The 27490-nt window shown below is 43.7% G+C and overlaps 1 protein-coding gene across 1 annotated transcript; it reads right to left on the minus strand.

Moving 5' to 3' along the window:
• Positions 1 to 1421: 1421 nt before the first annotated feature.
• On the minus strand, positions 1422 to 26833 carry FNTB (farnesyltransferase, CAAX box, subunit beta). Its single transcript, XM_066608421.1, has 12 exons — positions 26681 to 26833; positions 23559 to 23623; positions 16392 to 16464; positions 14771 to 14862; positions 13435 to 13581; positions 11517 to 11600; positions 11122 to 11208; positions 10741 to 10870; positions 6003 to 6135; positions 4885 to 4996; positions 4436 to 4550; positions 1422 to 1763 (listed from the first exon to the last, which is right to left on the minus strand). The coding sequence occupies exons 1-12, from the start codon at positions 26780 to 26782 to the stop codon at positions 1656 to 1658; spliced, it is 1248 nt and encodes a 415-aa protein (XP_066464518.1). The 5' UTR covers positions 26783 to 26833; the 3' UTR covers positions 1422 to 1655.
• Between the last annotated feature and the right edge of the window lie 657 nt (positions 26834 to 27490).

A 27490-nucleotide genomic window follows, 5' to 3' on the forward strand; every position in this document is an offset into this window, starting at 1 on the left:
AAAACAGCCAGGAATAGGACAAGCCGTGATTTATCCAATTTCCACATGGACCATTGGTCTGAGTAAACAAAAAAACACAACCTTTTGAATAGCTTCATAGACTGTAATGAGTCTGTGTGCTGTCCAAGGAATCCATAGACCGCCCACAGCCAGAAAATATTCCCATATGGCCCAATGTCCACGGGTGGATCCGATTTGCGGAACCTGCGCGGGTCACCCACATAGAAGATTTGCAAATCAAGACGCACATAGGAAAGCATGAGGATTAGTTTTGCAGACCTTTTGGTCCAGAAAACAAATTGCAGCATGCTTTATTTCATTGTGGTTCCCGCACGGACAGCTTCCATTGAATTCCGTGGAAAAGCAGGAGATTTAAAAAAAAAAAAAAAAACACACCACAGCAACTCCATTGTGCATGTATGGCGGCTGGCGCTTCCACAGACAACCACAGTGAAGAAAATAGAAGACTCAGACAGGTATGCAGAAGACTTGGACAGGTAGCGCAGTGTCCTCAGCCGTGCACAGTGTCGCATTCTGCTGCAGGCTATGAATGGGCCCTTACAGCTGTCTTTCAGTGATGGCTTCTCTTAACCCGTACGATTGTTACATCATGGGAACTACAGTTAAAGGAGAAAAGGATTGTCCTAAGGAGGTCTAACAGAACAGGTTTGTATGGTTAGACAATGAGATTATTGACATATCTGCTGCATACGGACAGGTCAGCACCATTATAAAGTGCTGCACTTAGGTGAGATGGCCAATAGAGTAAAGTAAGAAGTGGAAGATGTTCACCATCTGTCTGACGGCACCTAAACCTCGCTGCTGCAGAACATGATGAATTGAGGTAATTAAGCACAAAGCTCAGATGTTGTAATACATGGATAAGGACATGAGCAATGACGTGGCCTAGGAATTAATTACGGGAATCCTTTTCCAAGGTGCCGGTAACAATTGCTTTTGGAGGTGCGGTACTGTAGTGGACGATGGTGCCAGTTTGTTGATGCTCGGTTTCTGTTCACACCACATTGGAGTTATATGTAGCAAGTTACCTGGAGAATTCTACTTCTAGACTATCTGATTAGTGTCAATTCTGGGGAATCTGACATAGTGATTTTCTAAGTAGTAAAAAAAATTGCACCTTCTAGTCATATAATCACAGAGGTTTTGACCATAGCACATAATCTGTCATTAGACCAAGCCAAGGGGGGGGGGGGGGGGGGTGCACAACAGTGTTGCTCCCCATATAGTAGTCATCTACAGTCTATGGCCAGCGTTTAGATCTCCTCTCCAATGAAGCCCAACAAGATCTGGGAATATTTACATATCACATTAATCTATACTCTTTGCTTCCCAGTATGGGAACCACACCGTTCGGATGATGCAAGTTCTGCTGAAGTAATTATAGACCAGAAACGCTCGGATTCAGAATGGCTAAAGTTTAATACATGTTAATAGAAAAAAAAAAGTCTCTTGTAAGTTTACCATGGATCAGCCACGGCATGGCTCCCTTCTCCGTTAATTCACTGTTCCTCTGCAAGCGATGTAAGTAAGACGCCTCACAGCCCTTATAGGATACAGGATGGCTTCCTCCAGGGTGTGTCTCATGGCATATACACCGCGGTAAGGGCAGGGTGATGTCTCTTGCAATAGTTATTCTAGTTTCTCTTGAATTCTTTAGCATCTGGAACTGCTTTTTGCATGAAATACACAACGGCATGGCCCACCTTATCAGGTACAATGTTATACACCGGATGTGTAGGCTTCTGAGGAGGGGAAAATACCATTCAGTAAAGAAAAACATACAAAAACACACAAAATATATCTTTTTGGTCCATTTTCAGTGGATTTAGTTTTTCTAGGAGTGCTTCTTTAGAACACATCTAGCCCCATCCCTATGCTGCCATGTGTAAGGGACTGTCAAAGTATGAAAAACTTTTTACATGGCTGGACATACAATATCAGCTCCCGTTCTCCTGGCATCAGTGCTCACATCCTGGGTGCCATTATGCCAGAAGTTCGGAATCGTGATGCTGCAGCCTCCGATTGCCTGCAACAGTCACCTGACATCCATTCTGTGCAGTCAGCAGTAGAATCATAGAATGGTAGAGTTGGAAGGGACCTCCAACCCCCTGTTCAGTGCAGGATTTACTAAATCATCCCAGACAGATGTCTTTCCAGCCTTTGTTTGAACACTTCCATTGAAGGAGAACTCACCACCCCCAGTGGTAACCTGTACCACTCATTGATCACCCTTACTGTCAGAATTCCAGCGTACGAAGTAGTACTTCACTTCTTATGCTGGGAAACAGTTTCAATATCTTCACTAGAGCAGTTTCCCAGCATAACAAGAGATGTAAGTACGGCTTCTTTTGTGATATCATCATAGGCGCTGCCATTTAAGTTTTTTAAACTCAGACAACCCCTTTAAAAGGGAGCATCGTTTGAGAAGAGGTCCGCTCTCCTTTTAACAGAACAAAAAACATTGTCATTTGTCTTATAGGGCTGATTAAAAGCAATGCGGCAGACTTCTAGTCATGAGTCCACAGTGTTCGTGATTCATGAGGGGAGCGCTGCTTCTGCCCACGTATATAGGGATTGATTGACTGCATACATAGAGACGCACAGCAGTAAATGGTGGAGAGGCACTACTGCATGAAGATACTGGACTCATTTTTTCAGAGCTCCTATTGGATTAGTTGTGTCACATGAGCTACTAAGATAACAGACCTGTTCCCATAGTATGCACCCCTTTAAGGTCGACACATACACTTAACACTTAGAAAAAAATTACACACAGTCAAAATCTAGGAAGTCACATCATTCAAAAAAAAGTTGTTTAGGATGAATTCGCCTCGGTGTTGGGGCAGTTCGGGGTTTGCTGTAGCTGGCATCTTTTTTTTTGGACCAAAAAAATAGCAAGAAACTGAATTGAAGCAAATGGAAACCTGTTTGCCTTCTGTTTTTTTAAACCCATTGAGAATGGGGAAATAAAGATGCAAATGTTTAATTCATTTTTCTCCCGTTTCATGGCTTCAAAAGTGGAAACCCTGAACTGAGCCCTAACGCAGGTGTGAATGTACTGTTATACATGTGTGTTGGGACGAACTGTGGGGAATACACAAATGCAGAAAAAAAAAAAAAAAGGAAAAAAAAAAAACTGGCACAAACTATAGGATAATTTTTGACAGCATTTGCCACCAGATCTCACACAAGTTTAACCACCACTATTCCTAAAACGACAGTATACAGAACACATCTAGATTTAGGCCCGTTTTACATGGGCCAATACATTATTAAGACTCCTGCATCATCTTGTTCGTAGTTCAGTTTCTGCAAGGAGAAAACTGAATGACAGATTGACTGCCTATTTACATGGGGCATTCACTTACGAATGACTGTTTGTTGTGAATGGAGGCGGGTGGACTAGAACAATTCCCAGCCCGCTCCGCCTTAATTCACTATCAAATGTCATTCCTGTGTAAAACCACAGGAAGGATCATCAGTGGGATGACTTGCCGGCCATCTGCACCCGATAGGTCATCATTTGTAAAAGGGCCCTTAGTTTTTCTAGAGCCAAAAAGGCAAAGGTCAACTTATGAAGCGTTTCGGTAAGTTTAGTAGGACAGCAGTAGCATCTTGGGGAGGTGGACAGTATAAAAAAAAAAAAAAAGCTGATCACATGGCCACTTAAGGCTGTTTTGTTGACAGCTTCATCACACTTAAGTGCAAAAACAAGACTGCATGCATTTATGCATAACATTAAAATTTATCACACGGTTAAGGGCCCAATTACACGGCTGTAGACGTTTTACGTGTGCCCGCCGGTGCCGTGAAAACACCTGAACAGCAAAGGGCTCGGTGCATATACGCTGGGGCAGCGTATATGCACCTTCCCCGTTCACTCTCCTCCCCTCCGGCCATTTGCAATGGAAGGGGGTGGAGTTAAGCTTCCGCCACTTGACTGCAGCCAGCAATGGGAGTGAGCGGAGCATAGCTCCTCCCATTGCAAACAGCAGCAAGGTGCGAAGGGAAGAAGAGAAGGAGGAGGGATTTTAGCAGTCACGCTGCTAAACTCCCTTCCACCTCCAGCAGCTAGCACAAGCTCCTATAGGAGTCTATGCAGCTGCCGCCGGCGGTCTCGAGCGCTTTTATGCCGCAGAAATACACCCCTGTGCACTGATGCATTGTAAGCCAATGCATCTGAGGGACAGCGTGTATCGACCGGGGGCATGAAAACCCTGTTGATATACGCCCGTGTAAAGAAGCCCAAAAGGCACAGAAAACACTACAAAAAGTATGTTGCAAATTCTGGTCTTATTCTTTTTAGGTACTTTATCTGCCCAAAATACATATTCAGATAACGAGGCTCATACCACCAATTGCCTACTAGAACGTCCCTAACCCTATTCTACAAGTAGTGCCCTGTTCTACTTACCAAAGAGTTTTCTGGTACCCCTATAACAGTTTCATGTAGAATTTCCCCACCGCCAAAATGCTGTGCTATAGATAGTCCACTCAGGCAGTAGCATGTATGATAAAAGTCTCTTGATCTACAAATATGAAAAAAGATGACAAAATGGTGAAAATCCTCTTAATGGTTTTCTTTTTTATTATAGAAATAAAGGCCAAGTTTACACTGATTAAGACCACAACCAGATAGTTTTGAATTCTGCCAATTTTGTTTCCATGTATACACAAATACATGCATTCCTGCAATAGAAAGCTACCACTAGAGGGCACAATGTGAAGACAAGTTTATATGGCTCATGTTAGAATACAGTATTGATCAGTATAAACTAGAGCATTCATGACTAATAAAAAAGTGTCATGATGGGGACAGTTCACAAATGATTAATAGTAAAACATTATACCAACAGCACTTACTTGCCAGGTTTGTCAAGTAAGCCACCACTCGGACACTGGCAGCACAATAGGATGTACTCTTGTAGAGCTTTCTGGTCAAACATCCAGTTAGTGAGGCTGAGAGCAGGATCCCCTGCAAGATTATATTACTGTTAGAAGCTATACATGCCATGTGCGCCCCTTCCTCCAGTTAGTAAGTGCACGGTGCTCCCCTCATTGGTTGTGTGTCTTCACAATACCATTACAATAACTTTGCTATTACTTAGAAGGTGGGCAGCTCTAGACCTGGCTGAATAATCAAGAACGTCTCAGGCTAACAGCCGTACATCACGTTTTATTCATTAACCTGTGCAGCTCAGTGGAGACTTGAGATCCTATGAGCGTCGCAGGACAAGCCTGTTCTTAGAAATCATCTGCAATTCATGGAGAGTTTTCTCAAGAAATATTCCTCATCCAGAAAGCAATTTCCACTGAAAACACCACCACTGAGCTGAACAGGATCCTCCCTAGAACTTCATAATCATAGGAGTCAATTTGTGGGACTGGGGTGAGAGCACGGTCCTATAGCAGTACTTGTAGGCTTTTACATGAAGGGAACCTGTCATTTCCCAACAGCCCATAAACTAAGTTATGGTGCTACTTGAGGAGCTGGGAGATCTCTAAGATGTACTTTGAACTTTCTTAGATGACAGGTTTAGACTCTAAGGCTGAGTTCACACGGGACAGATTTGCTGCGGAATTTCCGTGCGGATTGTCCACACAGAAATTCCACACATGGCTCCTAATCCTGGGATTAGCCAGCAAAGTGGACGAGATTTTGCAAAAATCTCGTTCACACGCTGTGGCCAAACCGTGTGGAAATGGCCATGCGGCGCGCAAATTAAAGACGCAGCATGTCAATTTTTTTCTTCCGCAGTGGCTGCTCTCCTCTCTATGGAGAGAGATGGCCGCAGCGGAAATGCAGGTGGCGAAGCTGCTCCAAAACCCACAGCTGTGGTTTTCTAGTGGAAATCCGTCCCGTGTGAACCCAGCCTTAATAAGCTGGGTCCCAATAACGTGGAAACTGTGCAAATAACAGGATTTCCCTGTAATAGAAAATAAACTTGTTTGAAAGAGGAAATGTACTTGTGTGTTATTACCTTCTGCATGTAACATCCTGTGAATAAGTGGCATTAAGCCAGCCTGCCAAAAGGAGTAGCAGCCGTCCACCAACTTGTTGCAGCGACCTTGAAATCCACCTTCAAATCTCATTTGTCTGAATGCAACCCATCGCTTACATAAAGAAAAGACATTTCAGTGATTCACATTCATACATTGTAACAGAAACTTCACTCATTTTCTATTTTAGTGTGATTTTTTTTTTATTATGGTGCACATAATAAAATTAACCCCTTCTGTCTGTGCCACATACATTATAATACTAATAGCATTGATCCTATGCCATAATTCCATTAGTGTGTCATCCTGCATAAAAACTGAGATTTCAATGCCCTGTTGCTATTAGATCACGGTGAAGTATACATGGGGACCTGTGCCCCTTTAGTTTTAAAAAAAAACAAAAACAATTTTAGTAATTCCGCATGATAAAAATGTGTTTTTCAATGGGTGTCAGGTGCCCAGGCATTAATATGTCACAATGTTCTCATTAACATGAAATTACGTTATCACAGAAATTAAATTACCCCACCGGCCACCAATTTCAGTTCGTTCTACCCCAGCCCTGTTTTTTGTACCTTCACTAAAAAAATAAAATCTTGCCACTTTGAGGATTATTATCCATGATCAGGAATTAAGGGATGGGAATACTTTAAAAGCTAAAATAGGGGTTCTCCTCTTGGTGCTACATCAGTGTCGTACATTACACAACGGGGACCTCTGACATAACTATGCATCAGGAAAAAAACAAAACACAGGATTCATCTTTGGATCAAGTATTGTTCATTGAACAAACTTAAATCAAAACTATGAAAAATAAGGAAGCACTATTTTTTCCTGTTCTTGATCATTTTTCCCATAAAAAAAGGACCTATAATATTAATTCACATCCACTTTAGTTTTTAAATAAGAAAGCCTACATGTCCTGCAAATAAGCAACACCACAATGGCGTAGACTAGGAAAATGGACAAAGAAAGTAGCAATCTAACATGTGAAAACTTACTTTGGCCATGTATGTTCAAAAAACTCGCATCATGAAAGGGTTAAACAATCAGCGGCACTCTACATGCCTTATTTATAAACTAACTTCTAAACATCTTATAAAGAATATTTGTACATTCTATAATAGGGCGCTGACGGCCATAAATCACAAAGGGTGGATTTACATCTGCGCTCGGGGTTTTGCTTTCATGCTTCGTTTGGGAAGCAGAAAAGGGGAATCTTCGCAACCGAACAGCACTGTCTCTCGATGGTACCGGACTGCACTGGGCAGACCCCACTGACTATAACGGGGTCCATTCACTTTCCACACAGCTAGCCGGCTCTTGGACAGAGAAAAAGCGCCGAATGCATTTTCAGCAGGATCTGCAGCAGAATCTCTGGTGAAACCGCCCAAACTGCAACCATAGAGCCCATAAAAGTAAACCGGTCTCTGGGTGTAATAGATCAATATAAACCTCTCGGGTCTATACAACTATGTTGCAAGTAGATTTTATAGACACAGTTTAGAAATGGTGCCAAGATTTATGCCATCAGGAATGTCACACCTTTAACCCCTTGAGTGGCGGGTTTCCTACCACCCTGTCGTGCCCACCAGGGAAGGTTTTTTAAAATGGTCTAATCATTTAATTTTAACTAATTTTCCAGTTGCGTTCCAAGAGCCATAACTTTTTCATTTTTCCATTGACACGGCCATATGAGGGCTTGTTTTTTGCAGGACAAGCTGTACTTTTTGATGGCATCATTTTTGGGTGTATATAATGTATTGCATAACTTTTGTAAAAAAAATTGTAGGGAGATTGAGGGAAAAAAAAAGAAATTCTGCCGTTTTTTGGATTTCATTTTTACAGCGTTCAGTGTGCAGAATAAATAACATAACATTATTCTCTGAGTCAGCACGATTCCGGCGATACCAAGTTTATACAGTTTTTATGTTTTGCTATTTTTGTACATTTAAAACATTTTTTTTCTCTTTAAGGTTTGCTTTTGTGTCGCCACATTCCCAGAGCCGTATTAATTTTTTTTTCCATTGCCGAGCTCTAGAAGGCCGTGTTTTTTGCAGGATGAACTCCAGTCTTCATTTATCTAATTTTTAGGAACATGTAAAATTTTGATAGCTTTTTATTCCATTTTTTCTAGTGGCAAGATTAACAATCTGTAATTCTGGCATGTTTATTTTTCACTGCATTATCTGAGCAGTATAAATAATGTATTAAAGTAATTCTACAGGCCAGTACGATTATGCCAATACCAAATTGTAATAGTTTTTTCTTTTTCGCGACTTTTTCACAAAAAAAAAAAATTTAAAATCACCCTCCTTTTGCCAAATCTATCATAAAAAAAATCTAAATCATAAAAGAAAACGACATACTTGGTATCGCTGCATCCATAAAAGTCCGATCTATCAAAGTAATGCATTTTTTACCCCACACAGTGTGGTCCGAAAAAAAAAAAATTAAGAACGACGAAAATGCACTTTCAGTCACCCTGCCTCCCAGAAAAAATGCAATAAAAAGCGATCAAAAAGTCGTATGTATTCCAAATTAGTACTAGCGTAAACTACAGGACATCCTGCGGAAAAATTTAAAAAGTTATTGCGCGCAGAAGATGCAGTAGAAAATAATTAAAAAAATTAAATGTCTTTGAAAAAAAAAATACAAGTACTACAGCAAAAAAAAAAAACTATACAGTTTTGGTATCGTAGTAATCGTACTGACACATAGAATAAAGTTATCATGTCGTTTTTGTTACAGTTTGTGCGCCGTAGAAACAAAACGCACTGAAAGATGGTGGAATGTAATTTTTTTCATTTTACTTCACTTAGAATTTTGTAAAAGTTTTTCAGTCCATTATATGATACATTAAATAGCACCATTGAAAAATACAACTCGTCCTGCAAAAAACAAGCCCTCATGCAGCGATGTCGATGGATAAATAAAGGAGTTATGATTTTTTAAAAGGTGGGGGGTGTTATTGAGGGGTTAAATAATGTACTAACTTCCTTCTCTGGGTCATTACGACACAGGGATACCACATGTGTAATTTTGTTTTTAATTTTTTACAAAGTAAAAGGGAGACACGTGTTTTTATTTCATAATTTACTTTCTTTTTTTGAAAAAAATTTTAAAAACTTTTTTGTCCCTTTAGGGGACCTCCACAGAGACCCATCAGGATCCCCTGATCACATTCCGGGGGTCCGATGGTGGCAGCCCTTTACATGCTGAAGTCGCATAAACCGCGGCATGTAAAGGGTTAACAGCAGAGATCTGAGGTTTTCTCCATTCTCTGCTGTGTAAGACCTGGTGCCCGGCTATCCTCTGACAACCAAGCACCAGCTCTACTTGCCACAGAGATCGGCCAGCTTCTGACAAGCCCATGGTCTCCATGGCAACCTGTAAACAAAGCAGTGCAGGAGTTTGAAAATAGAAGCGGAAGTTTCCGGCAGATCCCTAATATCTTTCTGCTTCTTTTTTTCAAAAGCCTGCACTGTTCTGTGTGGGTCTGTGCAGGCAGAGCACACTGCCACAGCTTATGCCATTGTGTTCTGCAGCTCCCATAGTTAAACATAACCTGGAAATCTTCCGGGCTATATCGCTACGGGCAGTGGAGCTCGTCCTGGAAAACTTCCGGGCGAACACATTCTAGTGACCCCAAACAGCACAGGTAATCCATCCCTTGTACACTGCTAGATGTGAAGGTGCTGATCAGCTTTATGCCTATTATGGGAATTTAATTGCTTCATGAGAATTTATTTTACTGGAAAAGAAAAAAAATAAAATATAAGATATATAGAGATACACACGTCTATATCTCTGTCTATATCTATAGCTATATCTATATCTCTCTATACACACACACACACACACACACACATCTATATCTCTGTCTATATCTATAGCTATATCTATATCTCTCTATATACACACACACATATATATCTATATCTCTGTCTATATCTATAGCTATATCTATATCTCTCTATATACACACACACACACACACACACACACACACACACACCCCTATCTACCCACATTTGTCGCTAGTTACTATTACAATTATAGCAAAAATTCAAGACAAAAAAATAAATATAAATATATATATATATATATATATATATATATATATATATAAATTCCTTCTCCCCAGTGATTGCTGTAAATTAGGATGAAGATGATCCATTTATGGGAGAATGTGAACAGCTACGACGCTATATTGTTGCAGGTGCAGCTTTACTTACATAGTGTGGCACTGCAGCACCAAGAATGCACCGTCAGAAACAATACTATGTTGAGCCCCCTCCTCTTCGCTAATTGGTGGGAGCCCTGAAATACCACACAATGATGGGCTTTGCCCATGGACAGCCCTTTAATTTAAAATCCCAGACTAATCCTTTAAAAGCTTTGGATCCTAGTAGTCAAATTTACCAATGCAGCACTAATTATGATCACAATATCTTATATCTTATAACATCAAACAACATTTTTATATATCGTGACGAAACGTCTAAAAAAATTAGAACCAACCGCGTCGGCCGCAGAATAGAAGCGCATTGATTTCATTTCTTACACTCCGCTAAGAATCAGACACTCGGCATCCGATTTGTTGTTATGGCAGCATCTATAGTTCATAGAATGAATACCCTGTGATCAGGATCTGTAGCTAATATGTATGGATTCATCCCCCTATACTACAGCACTGACAACAAAGACAACACTTACCAGCAAACTCTTCATATCCAACAGGTGGACCTTCTTCAAAATGACCAGAGCAGCCAAACCACAAAACGTATAGCCGCCATGTGCTTCCATGCCTGGTACACCTCCGATGCCGCCTTCCCAAAACTGGCACCTACAGCAAGAACAGTCACGGGGTGCTCAGTAACGCTTTAAGGCAAAGTAACAATACAAAGAAACCAACAGGCAACAAGACTTTCACTACTAATCTACATGTTCTATCCCAATAATAACAACCGTGCAGGAAAACCGTATACTGGCAACTCAGACTGACAAGAAATGTATATTATCCCTCACATTACTTAGCTTGCTAGCAGCAAAATGCAATAAAAAACAAGATGTAGGTTAATAAATCCATTTCCCTACCTGGCAATCCATTCCGCAGTGCCTTCAAAGAGCTTGGGAGTGACGATATTGGTGAGGGAAGCCACAGTGGCGGCACAATAAGCACTTCTAGAGTAGAAATAACACAAGTCATGTTGTTGGCAGTGATCCGGTCTCACCAGACAAGCGGGGTCCGCAGGACACAACATAAAAGAAGGTTTCAATTAACTAATAAAATTCCCATTTCAAATCTAGATCAATACTTTTTGGCAACACACAGCACTGCAGTTTGAGCCAAAGCCAAGAGAGGCTGTTTAGCGTTCTGAATGCCTGTGTGCTGCCCAAATAGTGTAAGTGCACTAATGATGGTGCCCCTCACATCCTCTGTGCATATTCTAGACAAACAGAACATAATGAGAAGAAATCGTAAATCTGACCTGACATCCACTTCTCCTCCCACATGCATGTTGAACGAGCCATTCGGTTGTTTTAGGGAACACAAAAATTCCAAAAGTTTTTCCCTGCCAGACAAAAAGCAGCAACATTTATGTAAAAAACTGAGAACAAAATAACTTGTCGATAAACCAGACTTTCCCACAGAGAACTGACATGAGGCTCACTGACACTTAAATTGACCCTCCGGTCTGCCTCAGGACTAAGAGGTGGCGGGTATACTATCTGCAGTTCTGCTCTGCCACCCCTCTGATGGGTTTCAGGCCCAGTTTTCATTCGCCAAAGTTGGCTGCAACCATTTTCTAACTACGTAATGTACTGCTCTCCGATTGGCTAGTACTGAATCACATGAACCGCTCTGACCAATCAAAGAGCAGCTATAGTGCATTATACCTGCTCTGATTGTTCAGAGCTGCTCAAGCAATGAGCACTAGCCAATCAGAGAACAATACCAATGCACTATGGGGATTAGGTAGTCTGAAGATTGTGTCAGCCATTTTGGATGACCGAAAATAAGACCCAGAATCAACAGATTGCAGGGACGACAGAAAAGAACAACCTAACGAAGTGTCACTTTAACCCTTCGTTTTTGAGGTTCTATCAAGAAAGAGTGCTCCAATCTCTGATTGTTATTTTATTACATTACATACATGCAGTTTAGGTGAGGGTTTTCATGTCCCGTACATTTAGGTTTATTTGAAACCACTGTATGTATCTTGCTGCCATCTCTGTACAGTAAGATAGCATTGAGAAACTGATAAAAATTAGTTTTTTTTTTAGTAATGTAGTAGAATAAGAACAAAGTTCACACCACAAGGAGGACGACCTAGATTAATTAGAAGGTTACGCGAATGAGACCACCAGAGCCACTTGGAAGTGACGGGTACTTCATTAAGGACAGCAGCCAGTGAGTAATAATATGCAGGCTTTGCAAAGTTAAGAACAAACCTGCAGCTTTAAGCCCCATTTACACACAAAGATGATCGCTCAAAATTTGTTTTTTTAAAAAATAGGATGATTGACCGTTTAAGCGATCATTTTGCATAAACTACTAATGGGTACTAATGCCCATTAGTAGCTTATTAGCTTCATTTGTATGTAAATAAGCCTCCTTTTGCTGTATGCACATAACAGCAGGTTGTTCTGTTATCTGCATACAGCACCTTTGTTCTGCCACGGGACAGCAGCTGAATATAATATTATCAGCGCTCCTGTGGAGAATCACAGCTTGCAGTCCCTGCGATCAGTTGGCCAGCCAAACGATGATTTTTATGTTGAACTAAAAATCATCATTTGGCTGAAAAGCCAACGATGGTAGCATTTACACGCAATGATTATTGCTCAAAAAACATAGCTTGAACAAATTGTGAGTGATGGGCGTAAATGGGGCTTTAGAGTCACATTCAAGAGCAATTTCCTAGAATAATGCCATTATAAGAATATACTAATGGGTTACTCCCATCTCGCCCAGTGATGGCATATCGCTAGCATTACATCACTTTGAGATCAGGGAGGTCCCAGCTCTGGGACCCCTTCAGAAATCCTTAGAATGAGGGGGCCACAGTGCTGGTACAGTACTGCATCCCCCTTAACGGTCTTGTCAGTGCTTCTATACAGCCAGCAGTTGCACAGGCTATTACTATGCAGTATGAATTTATAATCATCTACTGGGTTATAGGAAGTCAGAAGAAATCTCCAGCTTGAAATTAAATCTATTTCAGGAAAGCCATTCCATTAGAGAATTGCTATTTATGCCATGCCATTATATAGCCCATCAGCTGGTTCCAAAAAGGAATTTTATGTTTAGCTTTCTGGGGATAGTTACATTAAAAACCATGTAACAAGCTTAACAGCTAATAGCAAAAAGAGCTGTAATTGTGTCTATAGAGAAATTGTACATACCTATTAATGACATCATAGGCCTCTTCTGTACCAATGGTGCACAGAGCATTCACTGCTGCATAGGTGGGGGCAAGATGAGGCTGCTGACAGGGACCGCCACCAAAACCACCACTGGGAGCTTGGCAACGTGCTAAAAACTGGCAAACACTAGGGCAAAAGAAAAACAGCATTCATTACAGTACAAAGAAATGATAACCTTGCAAGATAGACATTTATAAAAGCAAAGTAGATGGACGCAAGGAAGATGCTCAGTGAGCGACACAACTAATTACTCTCCAGCGTCCGTGTACTGAGGAGTGGTCTTATGGCCCTTTTACAGTTGGGTACAGAACGGCACGAGCGCCGATGTCACCGCTAAGGTAGTCAGCGCTCATACGTAGCGTTTACACGGACAGACTTTACTGCTGGATTACATCTTCGCGGTCAGCACTTGAACAGATCGACAAGCCCGCGATCCAGCGACGGTTCTTATGCCAACTTATGCACACTGCACTGTTACCGCTTCATTTGAACGAATTTTGAGCCACAATCATTCCGTGTAAATGGCCCATTAGCTGCTTATCACGTTCTAGAGACAGACAGAGGCAGTCTCTCTCATAGGAGTGTGAAACAGCTTATACGACAGCTCTTCCATACACAGATAACAGCAGCCTTAGGGCTTATTTCACACAAGCATATATTGGCCGATATACATTACCATCTGATGCATTGGATTCCAATGCATTGGATCACACAGGCGTATTCCCACTGCGTAAAAGCGCCCGGCCAATATAGTGCTGGGAGTTTTTACGCTGGGCAGCCGAGATAGTCCTGGAACTATCTTTCTGCCTGCAATATGTCAGCTGCTGCATAGGCTCCTAAGGGAGCTAATGACAGCAGCCAGAGAAGGGAGGTGGGAGGGAGTTTAGCAGCGTGACTGCTACACTCCCTCCCCTTCTTTCCTCCCCTCTGGCTGTTTGCAATGAAGGGGGGTAGAATGAAGGTGGAGCTAAGCTCCGTCCCCTCCCATTGCTGGCTGCAGAAGCTTATCTCCGCCCCATCCCCTCCCATTGCAAACAGCCGGAGGGGAAGAGAGAGGTGGTGATCCGGCGAGGTAAGGGGGAGACCGCTTAGCAGAGCTAAGCGGTCTCTCCCCGCCCAACGGCATTGTGGCCTCGGCGTATATGCGCTGGGTCCTTGCCGTCTGAACGGGTGCACAAACGTTAGATTTGTGCGCCCGTTCACCCGTTTTTACCAGCATATAAATCAATTACCCTGTTTATCAGCCGATGTACCCCACACCCAGAAGTAATGCGAATAAACCAGAACCTGTTCAGAAGGACAATAAAGCACTTACCTTGATGCAACAGATTCAGGGATGGGTTCATCTAGCAAGGTAAGACTATGGACAATCCAATAACATAGCCAGGGACGGCTGGCATCTAGGCACTAGAAGACAAAAGTTTTACGAGGTGATACATAGGAGTTGGCTTTGAGCCTGCTCAATACATGCCTCTCCACATAATCTGAACCTTGGCTTGCAACTTAGGGGCCGTGTCACACGGGCTACAAAATCATTGCTACAAAACACATGTACATGAAGCCCAGGGTTTCCAATGGATTCATTCACACAAGAGATGTTTTGTGGCCTGAAAGCACCCATTGGAAACCATGAGCTTCACATACATGCATTTTGTAGCCCGTGTGAAAGAGGCCTTAAAATTAGATGTACTTTTGGGAAATGGAGCTGGGCATCATCAGCTACATTGGTGACAGTGCCACCCAATTCTGCTATCAGATTAGGGCAGCTTTTACAGGGGTGACAAAACTGCACAATTTCGCCGTGATGCGATAGCACGAGAAAACTCATAGATGTGAAGTCCATGCTTTCCAAAGGGGTTCCTTCACATTAGCGCTGTTTTCTCTGATGCCATCTTGCAAGGAAAAAAAAAAAATCATGGTAATCTCTATAGTGCCGCAATTTGTGATTCTTTTGTAGCCCATGTTTCCCTATGGAGTCTTCTATTGTCGAATTACAACGCACAAAAAAAAAACAAAAAAAAACAAACGCCTTTTTCGTGCGATGCGACTAACATTAGAAAATAAGCCCTACCACGAAATTAAGCCCTAGCTACATTCCATTAAAAAAAGGGTTAGCTAAAATGCTTGGTCTGGGTCCTCCCACTGCTCTCTGGAGCTCCACCAAGTATCCTGTAGTCCTCGTTCGCCCACATAAGATCAATTCCTGGTTGCAGGATTCATAAATCCCACAAGTCCAGGAAGCGATGGCTCCGATTGGCTGAGCAGAGCTGGATGAACCAATCAATACCGCTCTCGAAGAACCAATGCGATGGCTGTGATTGGTTCATCCAGCGCAGCATTGATTGGTTTTTTGGTCACTGCTCAGCCAATCAATGCTGCGCTGGATGAACTAATCACAGCCATCGCTTCCTGGAGGTGGGATTAATGAATCCACAACCAGGAGGTGATCTTCTGTGGACGAATGAGGACTGCAGGATGCCCGGCGGAGCTCCAGAGAGTAGCAGGAGGACCCAGACCGAGCCTTTTAGCCAAGTATGCCCCTTTTCTTTTTTTCTCCAGGGAATGCAGCTAGGGCTTATTTTAAGGGTATGGCTTTACTTTCTCACATTAAAAATCATGCGGTTATATCATGGGCAGCAGCGACGCATGATTTTTCACAAGAAAATGCATCACTGACGCTACAAAGTCAGTAACCAAGATGCGATATCTACGCAATTTTGTAGCGGCGATATCGCGGTCGCCCGTGTGAAAGAGGCCTAAAGTTTCTGGCAAGAGATAAGATCGCCAGCTACACTGGCGGAGCCCTTTATTACTTCTCTTTATGCCACATTATTACAACTGCGCACTACACTTGAAGTAATCCCTTAATATTTAGCAAGTAGAACCTACATACAGTACAGAAGTCTTTCCCTGGTATCTCACTAAGTTCTTTGTACCTCATATGATTCAGATAGCTGCTGTAAGCCTTTCCGCAGGTAGTGTGAATGGAGCTCTCTCTCTAGAACAAGTCTAAAAAGAAATACAAATGTAAGAGAACTGAAATGGGCACAAACAGAAGAACAGTAAGCCGGCAAATTCCTGTAACAGTATTGTGGAAAAGTTTTAGGCAGGTATGGAAAAAAAATAAATAAAAAACTACTACAATGTAAAGCCCCATTTACACGCAAAGAGGATTGCTCAAAAGACAGTTTGAGTGACAGTTTTGAGCGATCATTTTGCATAGCTACTAATGGGCACTAATGCCTATAAGTAGCTTATTAGCTTCATTTGCATTTAAATGACTCCCTTTGCTGTATGCAGATAACAGCAGGTAGTCTGTTATCTGCATACCGCTCCTTTGTTCTCCCATGGGACAGCAGCTGAAAACAATATTATCAGCACTTCCTCGGAGAATCACAGCACATGGTCCCTGCTATATGAACTACTTAGCATTTTCCCCAGGCCAATGCTTCTAGAAGTGGCACAACTTCGTATGTAAACTGCTGCCTGTGTAAAATGGGCACACAACATGTCTGTGTGGCATTGAGGGGCAGTATCCTGTGCAGCAGATACAATGTCTGATAATCACTTCCTGTAGATTTACTGCTACTTAAATTGTGTTTACCAATAGAAAAAGTTAATTCTAGCCCAACTTTCATGGCTAGAAATGGCCTGTGCCTTCCAGAACACATACGGTACATATTTTTGTTGCCATTTGCAGTCACTGTGTTGGGAGTTTTAATTTCCAGGGACGCCTCTATTTGCCATTTAAAACAAATATAGAGGATAAGCTGGGCAGTTATCGCTGCACATACTGCGTACATTTCCACAGTCCTACAGATGTTTCCGCACGTTGGGGGCCCACAGATGACGCCGTTGAAAAATCTTTCCTTCCACCTCTATCGGATTAAAAAATAAATGGCTTCCCTCAAAGTGATCGCGAGAACTACAACAAAGTTCGGAAGTTATTCTGCACTTCAGACCAATAGGAAGAAGTTACCTCTCAGTCAATTACCTGGGACCTACATGAAGTTAAACTTATTTTTGCCAACACTGCAGGCATTTAATGACCTGGATATGTAGGTTTTAGAAGATCAGAGGAAACATCCAAAATTAAAAACTTGCTTCCTTTCATCCAACAGCTAGGATGAAAAACATCATAGGTACCGCTCCCTCCATCCATACTGAGCCTCAATTTCCTAAAATGATTATGCTCCTAAGATTATTTTACATATTGCAAAATTCCCCAATATTTTTTTTTCGGTATAACTGATCGTTTCCTGCTTGAACCACTACAAATTTACAGCATTAACCCTTTCTAATCCAATTCCCTGCCAACCACATGCTCCCCAGCTCTTCTTTATTTTGGGTGGGAACGTGCATTATATATTTCTTGGAATTACTCAACAGAAATACATAAAAATGATCTGTCATGATGATTTTATTAGCAATTTTTTAGAAAATTAAGCACGAGTTATGAGTGTTTCACATCAGAAAGATAGTTTGTAATAATCCTTTAAATTGATGTAAAACATACATTTATATAATAAGACTTAAAGGGGTTGTCCGGCCACACAGGGTAAAAATTTTTATAATGCTGCTGCTTTCCTTTCAGTAAGGATAGTAACAGACAGCATACAGGGGCTCAAACCGGCCGGCAGATCAGCTGGAATGTCAGTTTCTTACCTTAGATTCTGATCTTCACTGCAGCTTTCAAAGATGGCGCCTCTCTGCGCTCTCCCTCTTCTGTGTGCGCGCTCCCGATGGTAGTAAGAGACATGCAAAGGCAGGATTTCATGGCCTCCCAAAGCTCATGTCCTAGCCCCGCCCACGACACGCCCACCTCTATTGAACTGCTCTACAGTCTCTCCCTGCCCAGGCCCCGCCCCCTGCTGCATACTATAATCAGAGGCGGTGTGGCCAGGGGAGACTGCGTTATACACTCATGTCAGGATAAAATCCTGGCATGACTGTAAACACTAGCACTGTGTATAGTGAATGGAGAGGGGCTGGGGAGAGCCCAGAGAGAACTCTCCTGCAGCCCCCCACTGCAAGGCTACCTACTGCCCCCCCACCCTGCTAAAGTGAAACAAAACATTTCCCCACACACACATGCCCTCATAGTCCCTCTCCCACAGCGACCCCCCCTCACAATGACCCCCCCCCCCACAGTGCCCCCCTAATGATCCCCCACAGTGCCACAAACAGTGCCCTCTACAGTACCCCCTACACATGCCCCCCAGTGTCACCCCTACAGTGCCCTCCAAAGTAGCCCCCCTCATTCCCCCCAACCACAGCATTCTCCAAAGTCCCCCTCAACAGTGCCCCCCCAGTATTCCCCCCCCCACAGTGCCCTCCGCAGTACCCCCCCTACACATGCCACCCCCCCCAGAGTCCCCCCCACTGCACTCCAAAGTAGCCCCCATCCACAGCGTCCCTATACAGTGCCCCCCCTGTGACCTCCCCCACAGAGCCCCCCTTTACAGTGCCCACACACAAGTACACTAACAGCACCCCCCCCCCCCCCCCCCCCCCCCCGGTACTTCTGACAGTCGGGTCTCCTGGACATCACACACACACACACACACACACACACACCACTGCCCCCCCCCCCCCCCTCCCGGGACTTCTGACAGCCACTTGCACACACACATCCATCCATCCATCCATCCATCCATCCATCCATCCTCCTCCTCCCCCCTCCCTCCCTCCTCCTCCTCCCCCCCCCCCCCCCCACGAGAGCCCGCCCCTCCTCTCATTCTTACCTTGGAGTTGAAGAGCCAGCAGACATGCCTCCCCTGCAGGCAGCTTCCCAGGCTGAAGTTCTTCTGCACATGCGCAGAGCTGTGCTGGAGAGGCGCGTCCCCGGTTGTCCCGACAAGAAGAGGAGAAGAGACTTGTCGGAACCAGGAACCATGGCAACCGAGGAGCAACACAGGGGGGGGGCAGCCAAGAGGTAAGTGAATAACTTCTGTTTGCCTAATTTACAATGCACAATGTATATTACAAAGTGCATTGTATTGGGCAAACAGAAGTAATGAGACCTAATGTTTATGGCCGGACAACCCCTTTAATTTCTAATTTCTCTAATGATATCTCTAATACAGTGCCATGCAGAGGCATCCTATAACTGCATACAATGTATATAGCACGTTTCTAACACTATGCAGGACAGTGCACTGTCCTGCATAGTATAACAGGTACATATGCAGAAGAGCCTCCGATATCGGAGCTCTGTCCTGCATAGTGTTAAACAAGTGTCAGATTGGAAAGGGTTAAAACAAACCTAGAGACTACAGGAAAAGATTTCAACCTAGTCTAATTTTTTTTGCCTGCACATCACCAGTAACCAAATGCGGATGTCGCCGCTTTAAGCATATAAGACACGGAGTTCAATGAAGAATATATTGAACATAGCTTAGTAGTACATATCCCATTCTGACTCGTATGTTCAAGACTTTAAAGGGGTTCTCCAGGAAATACAAACTTGCAGCTTTATATATAAGCCCTCGAAGTGGGTGGAGGTCCGGTTTCAAGACTAGATAGGCCTCCAAGCAACTAACAGCATCTTCCCGGAGTACACTTGTCAACCCACTCACAGCCGTCACCTCCCAGGAGCGCCTGCCATCAAAAGTATAAGTAAAGGTATGACACTGCAAGCCTCTTCAGACCTCTGCTGCCCCTCAGCCTGGCACTTACAGAGATAGGTGGCAGCATTCCCTCTCTAGCCTTTCCTGGCAAAAGACAGGACTGTCAGTAGCCAGCATCCCTAGGAGGACCAACAGTCCTGGTGACTCTGGAGGCATGTCCTATAACTAAAAGTCAGACCTCTGGCCGAATTCACTACAGGGGAGTCAGCAGCATTAGGAGAATGAGTTAAAGGGAACCGGTCATCAAGGTTTTACAATCCAATCCACGATGAACCATTAACAGTGCCGCTAATTGGATTTCCTTGTTGTTATTTAGTGTTGCCATATGTGCCCCAGTACCTTTGCAATTAATTTTTGAAGTTTTTCCGCACGGTATTACAGTAAGCTGAAAATATATTTTTTTCCTCTGCGCTGTGCCAGGCCAGGCCCACCCCGGTTTAGATTGGCATGCATACGGATTTACTTTTTGCTATAATCTAGCGCAAGCGCCATTGCAAACCCTGCCCACCTCAGCTGTCCCACACTTGCTGTGACTTCAATGGCGCACTGCGCATGTGCTTTGAGGGTCCCTACTCAGTCACCTGACCTCGGACGTAGAGGGAATAACGATCCTCAAGGCACGTTCACAAGACGCCAATCAAGTCACAGCAAGTAAAGGAGAGCTGAGGTGCGGGCAGGGTTTGCTATGGCACCTGCGCAGGATTACAGCAAAAATAGGAAATCCGTATGCAAGCCAATCAAAAACAGGAGCTGCCTGGCGCGGCACTGCAGGAATAATCTGACTCTTTACAGCTCATTATAATACAGCGCAGAAAAAAAAAGTGTAAAAACAGATTTGTAATCCACTCCCTGCTACATTTTACAAACTAAAGGCCCATTTAGACAGAAGATTATCGCTCAAAAGATGTCGCTTAAGCAACTTTTGAGCGATGATTGTTGTGTCATTTGCAGCACAAGATGAGCGATCACCTTGTGCTGCTGGCCGAGGATGCAGAAGACAAGCGGGGTGTCCCTGCTTGTCTCCTGCATCCAGCTGTTTCCCGCTCTGAGTGCCCGGCTGTTATACAGCCAAGTGCTCGGAGCAGAGAATGCAGAAGACAAGCTGTTCCCCGCTTGGAGAAGAGAATGCAGAAGACAAGTGAGGTGTCCCCGTTGTCTTCTGCATGGAGCGCCCGACTGTTATACAGCCGAGCGCTCCGTGGGGGGTATGGAGGGCAGAGCTGGACCGCTCTGTTCTTCATATGCCACCTGTCAAACAATAGTATCAGCTGTATACCGCTGTGAATCCCTGATAAGGCTCATCAGTGTCTTTTAGCATGCTGAAATGCAACGATGAGCGACGAGATAACGAAAACTGCACAATGTAAGTGCATTTACACACAAGGATTATCACTCGAAAGACGGTTTTTGAGCGAATTTTGAGCGATAATCGTTGTGTCGAAATGGGCTTTAAATAGTGATAAGGAATTCTCATTGGCACCACTGTTAAAGACTGTAAAAGCTTGATGACAGGTTCCCTTTAATGTCCCTGCCTCCTTCTGATAAGCACTAAGCTCATAATATTGTCCTTGCACAAGTCCATTAGCAGAGATGTTCATAAACTCACATCCAACCAGCAAAATAATGTGGATGAGCTTGGCACAAGAACGGTGCCATCAAATCTGGCAGGAAAAAGGTAGAAAGAAAAATGGCCCCAGCGCTCGCTGGAGAAAAATTCCACGAGTTGATTACGACATCATGTTCAGGTTCGGAAAAAATGCATAGGTTTTTTGGAACATTAAAACCAAGAAACCCCCCCAAAAAAAGAGCTATCTTTTGGACGTAAAAGACATAATAAAGAAAACGTCCAAGATCGATACTGATCTTGAAGTGTTACTGTATGATACAATTTCACATTCCCTACCGGATAGTGGATTTTTTTTTTTTTTTTTTTGTTGTTTGTGTGTCCATAAGGTTTTTAAGCAATATTTATTAAAAGTTAATTTTTATGAATTTATATTTTTGGGTCCTAAAAGTGAGCTCAATATGTATGGAAATAACTAGTTTATTTTGCAACGCGTTTCAGCCACTATACGTGGCCTTTTTCAAGCCAAAAAAGGGGCTGGGGCCATTTTTCTTTCTACCTTTTTCCTGAATTTATTGGGTCTCCTCCTTGGGGCACTCAAGGAACCCTGCAGCTCTCCCAATCTGTGGATGTGGAGGAAGAATTTTCATCAAAAATTTTAAGGCGATCTTGGACCGAGAGGTGCTGGCAGGGCCTGTCTTGGAATAAGACCCTGCGCAGTACCGGGTAAGTCCTCATTTAATATCTTATATCTCACTATGTATGACCGCAGGAGCGCTACGCTGACCTCTGTATATATCAAATCTGGCAGAGTATGTAAAGGCCAAGTGTGCAGGGAGACAAAGTTTCCGAGGGCTTCAGACAACTTACATTAGGCCCTTTGTTGGATGCCACAGAAGCCAAATTAAAAGCCTGTAATATTTACTGGGTAGGATTATACTTTTATACCGTTTACATAACGCCCAATCTATCGCCCCCCTGACTTTTTCCATGACCCAAATAGTTTTCTTCACTTCTTTTTATTGACAGGGAAAGGCACTCCAATCCAGTCTAGCCACATCACCAGCGTCTAATAACTAGCTGTCCCAAATAGGATATTCAACATTTGGCAGCTCCCTCAGTAATGACTCTACAACTGTATATAAAAACAGAGTTTGGATACAAAATTTCTTCCCAGGGAAAGTCACTGCATGTTTAACCCTGAACGATTCTCCTGGTCCTGACGGGTTTTCAAATTATTGCAAAAAGTTTGACTCTTCTCTCCCCTTATTTGGCAAATCTCTTCAGCACAGCTGCTGCAGCAGGCTTCCTGACTAGAGAGATGCAAACTGCCACCATTATTCGCCTTTCCTGAGTGGGGTAAATCCCTAGCTGCATAAAGTGTTAATGGCCATTATACACTTTATCATCTTCATTTGCATGGTAAAAGGGTCCCCAGGAGCGGTTTACAAAACCCAGCATGTGATTAATCCCACACCCAGCTGTGCAAGCAGCTGCATTGTTCAGATTACAATGTTATCTGCGCCTCCCATGAAGATAACAGCATGCGGTCTATTGAGAGACACTTTATCTCCAATAGCTGAAGGATGGATTTTAAGTTCACCTTAAAATCATTGTTCAAGCGAAAAGCGCACGGTACCCGCGTTTACATGTGATGATTATCGCTCATTTTCAGTAGTTCGAACGAATTTTGAGCAATAATCATAAGTGTAAATGGACCTTTGCACACCTGGTTCTTACGATTAGGTGCTTTTGAAAGCCTTATCCGTTTCTGGCTTTGGATGTGGAGAAGGCATTCAATAGGGACACCAAGGCAATCCAGACTATTACCGTTACATGTGATGCTACAGGCTTTAGAAGTACGACCATTTGATTTTCTATGCTGAAAACATTGAAATTGCAATACTCACTGAATGGCTTCTTGGTGGTTTTTGACAGCAGTGAATATGGCGCCTACTGAACTCTCAACTTTTTTCTGTAAAAAAAAAAAAAAATTTAAAAATTATAAAAAATATAAATAAATATATAAAATATTTCCATTTTAGATAAAGGCTTATAGACATAAAATAGTATTTATGAGATATCTATGACGGAATACCTGATGCAAGTCTCATTTGTTGGGAGAATGGGGGGGGGGGGGGGTCAACAGACCTCTATTCGTTGATTCCCTATAGACTAAAGAATGTTGTCATCTTTTTGCACTGAGAGCACATAAGGTAGTGCCTGTGAGACCGATTACAGGGATATGTCAACTGTGTAGAAAACGCCTCGCATCCGCGGGTACATCGCATGTTTGGTGAGCTCAATATCAGAGTTTCACAGCCAGATATCACACGCGCCCCTTAAGGAGGTTTTCTGAAGCTCCAATATTGATGAGCTATCCTTAGAACTGGTGGGGGTCCACTGCTTTGGATGCCCACCTATCAGCTGTTTGAAGGTATCGAGGTGCTCAGGCGAGTGTCACGACCTCTTCTAAGGCCAGTGAAGTCACATTTAAATGTCGCATGGCCTAGGAGCAGCTCCGTCATATCCAAATGAGTGGGACTGAGCTGCAATACCAGGCACAGCCACTATGAAATATTCGGTGTTGCGCCTGGTACGCAGTGAAGAGGCCGCAGTATGCAGGACAGTACCATGGCCTCTTCAAATAGCGGATCCAAGGAGAGAAATTAGTATTAGGGTCCCAGAAAATCCCCCTTAACAACTGTAAAGAAATAAGCAAAGTGGGGAGAAGTGCAACCTGAAATACAGTTCATGTAGCATATGATACGATCATGATAATATTGCACAACCTGGATATTTTAAGGGTCTGTTCACATGAGGCGGAAATGCTGTGAAATGCCCGCTGGGTAAAATTCAATGCCAACTTCCGCAGTACCTCCACATAAAAACTTGCATGAAAATCGTGTGGCTATGACCAGGAATCAGCTGCTATCTGCAACTGATTTTAGTAGCTGCATCGCTCCCCCTCATCTCAGAATAGACAGCGCCCCCCGGAGGTCACTAGAGGCTGCCTGCAGCAGATTCCTGCTCAAAATCCGCACCTACGGAACGGATTTTGCTGCAGGTTTTTATGCAGAAATGCTGCGAAATTTGCAGCTGAATTTTCATCAGCATTTCCGCCCCGTGTGAACGGACCCCTCTTGTGCAAAAAATGGCGTGCACCACTTCAGGGAAGTAGCGATCCTCCGCTGTGGCTGTGTAACCACTTAGATGCAGAGTTCATCACTGACCACGGCATCTAATAAGTTAAAAAGCCAGGACTGGAGTTGTATAACACAGCCAGCACCCGCTGCACGGTCGCAGCTCCTGTGGGCATGTCGGCAGCAAGACAGACCCCATTACAGTCAACAAGGGCCATCCGATGCAGTTCAGCTCTGTCCTAGGATGGATCCGTTCCCAGCAAAGATGCTGCTGATTACATGCGATCAAATTGAATTACTAAGTATCCTTAAAGTTGACTGCAGACCATTACAGCCGCTGACTCCTCCGCTGGTTTTTCTTATCTGCCCCGTGTCAGTCGCCGATGTGATGTTTGATTGACAACGGGCAATGGAGACGTCTCACACGAAAACAGACTAACAGAAGCCACTATGGGAAAATGGAGCCGACGGGGCGAGAAGAAAACCAGAACAGCAGAGCAACCAGCAAGAAGCCATGGAGCCTGCCTGCTTGTAACATGTCCCCTTTAAAAAAGTTTATTGGCACATTTTGAAAGTTCTTCTAGATCCTTCACAGCCATTGTATCCTGTGACCCTTAAAAGTAGGTGACAGACCCCTTTAACAAACATTCTTCAAACCTAAGATACTATCCAAAGAACATCTTTCTATTGAAGTCTGTGCCTTTCTAACACTAACGATTATACACTCATTCATTTCTGGAACAAACGGCAGTAAAGAACCAGCCTGTAACTTACATTACACCATCCTACCAAAAGCAATCAGACACCTGAGGGTGAATCAAAAGTATTCGTTATTTCCAGATGTTCCTACATAGTGGGGCTCCTTTGGCCATAATGACACTGGATACTCTCTCCATGGTATACTTTCTACTAACATCTGATACACTTCAGCTGGTTTTTCCCTTTATTCATCCTGCAAACGTTCTCTCAAAGAAGATGGGCGCTGTTCATCTTTCCTGACCTGAGGTTCCAGTTCGTCTTAAAGATGTTCAGTAGGGTTCAGGTCGGGATTCTGTACAGCCGGCCCAATCGTGGAACATCCATATGCTCAAACCAATGTAAAACCGTGTTGGATTTGTGACGAGGCGCGTTGTCTTGTTGGAAGTCTTGCTGACCATTCCCACAGTATGGCCTCATTGCTGGCAGCACATTACTGTCTACCATGTCAGGGTCCACCTCTGTTCATGGCTCTTGCCACCAAAACCAACGGACCAAAACCATGCCACAGAATATATCCCCAGAACATAACAGAACCTCGCTGTACTTAAACGTTGGCACAACACACTCGGGCAAAAGGCTGTTCTGCAGCCTCCTCCACACCCAGGGATCTAAAGATGGAGCAGCGGGATTCATCACTCCATAGAACGTTCTTCCATTGCTCAACTACCCAGCGATGACCATTCCTGCACCACTGTAGATGGGGCCGATGCATCTTCTTCGAGAGACCTTACCAGACATTTGCAGGATGAATGGAGGGAAATATCAGTTGAAGTACATCAGACATTAGTAGAAAGTATACCACAGAGAGTATCCAAAGTCATTAGGGTCAAAAGGAGCCCCACTTAGTAACATATGGAAATAAATACTACAAGTGATTCTTGCTCAGGAGCCCAGTTACTTTTGGTGGGACAGTGAACACCCATTATTTTGCATTTGGCAGAAAAACAAAGAAAAAAAAAAAGTGTATTATCCTCCTTGCCCAGCGGCGCCACTACTCCTGCAGCACCCGGCACAGTCCGGCTGACCCCCGCACACAGCGCACACCTGTGACAACACGAGTGCCATAAAGTTGCACAGAGCCTATGTACGGCGGCATGCTATGACTGACCGGCCGCGTGCAGCGCCCCCACCTGTTCCACGGAGGTCTCCGTTCTCGTGCCGTCATCCCTTAGCCGCTCGGCCCCGTGCTCATCCCTCGTACACCGCAGCGCTGCTTCCCTGGACTCCGCCATAACCGGCACACTACACGCCTACTATCGGCAACACTGTCAGCTACGGAGGCCCAGCAGGGTACGAACAAGTCAGAAAGCGACACACAGGCACGCCCATCTGTCAGGCGGCGTTAGCTCAGAGCGCCATCTGCCGGACAGATGGAACAGTTACCTGTGGTAGAACCTCAGCGCTTTCCCCGTTCTGTGGTGTCAGGCGCAGCCGCTACATTATGGGGAAGGCAGATAAAGAGTCACATTTATTACACAGGCTTTCTAGTATAATAACTACATGGAATAAAACTTTGTTGCCCATAGCAACCCATCACAACACAGCTTTCATTCCTCATAGCCTGAAAAATGAAAGCTGCTACTGTATGTAAATGGTTGCTACGGGCAACAAAAGACCATTTTTCTTTTAAGATGTGTTCGTACGAGGCGAACATGCTGCAGCAGAAAATTCTGTGGTAAAATCCGCAATATTTCCACATCAAGGACCAGATTTTGACTTATGGCTTATTCACATGGGCGAGCGCGATGTCAGACCGATATCGCACTTGTTAACGCGCATTTTTCACGACGACACAATGCTTCTGTAAAATTGTGATCCTCGCACACATTTCATGCGTGTCACATGCGATGGCTATTAAGCTCCCGTCGAAAACAAAACACTGACCAAAACACGCTTGTCTCAATGCGGCCTGGCTCTCACCATTACCTTTTTTATACACG

The sequence above is a fragment of the Eleutherodactylus coqui genome, chromosome 6 (genome assembly GCF_035609145.1).
Source record: "Eleutherodactylus coqui strain aEleCoq1 chromosome 6, aEleCoq1.hap1, whole genome shotgun sequence".
Taxonomy (NCBI): Eukaryota; Metazoa; Chordata; class Amphibia; order Anura; family Eleutherodactylidae; genus Eleutherodactylus; species Eleutherodactylus coqui.

What these genes read in the sequence shown, in the direction of transcription:
- FNTB (XM_066608421.1), bottom strand. Translation starts at nt 26,782, where the DNA reads ATGGCGGAGTCCAGGGAAGCAGCGCTGCGGTGTACGAGGGATGAGCAC. An exon ending in GGAGGAGAAGTGGATGTCAG is followed by an intron (nt 11,209 to 11,516) that starts GTCAGATTTACG and finishes TTTCTACTCTAG; the next exon opens with AAGTGCTTATTGTGCCGCCA. An exon ending in TTACTTGACAAACCTGGCAA is followed by an intron (nt 4,551 to 4,884) that starts GTAAGTGCTGTT and finishes TCATATTTGTAG; the next exon opens with ATCAAGAGACTTTTATCATA.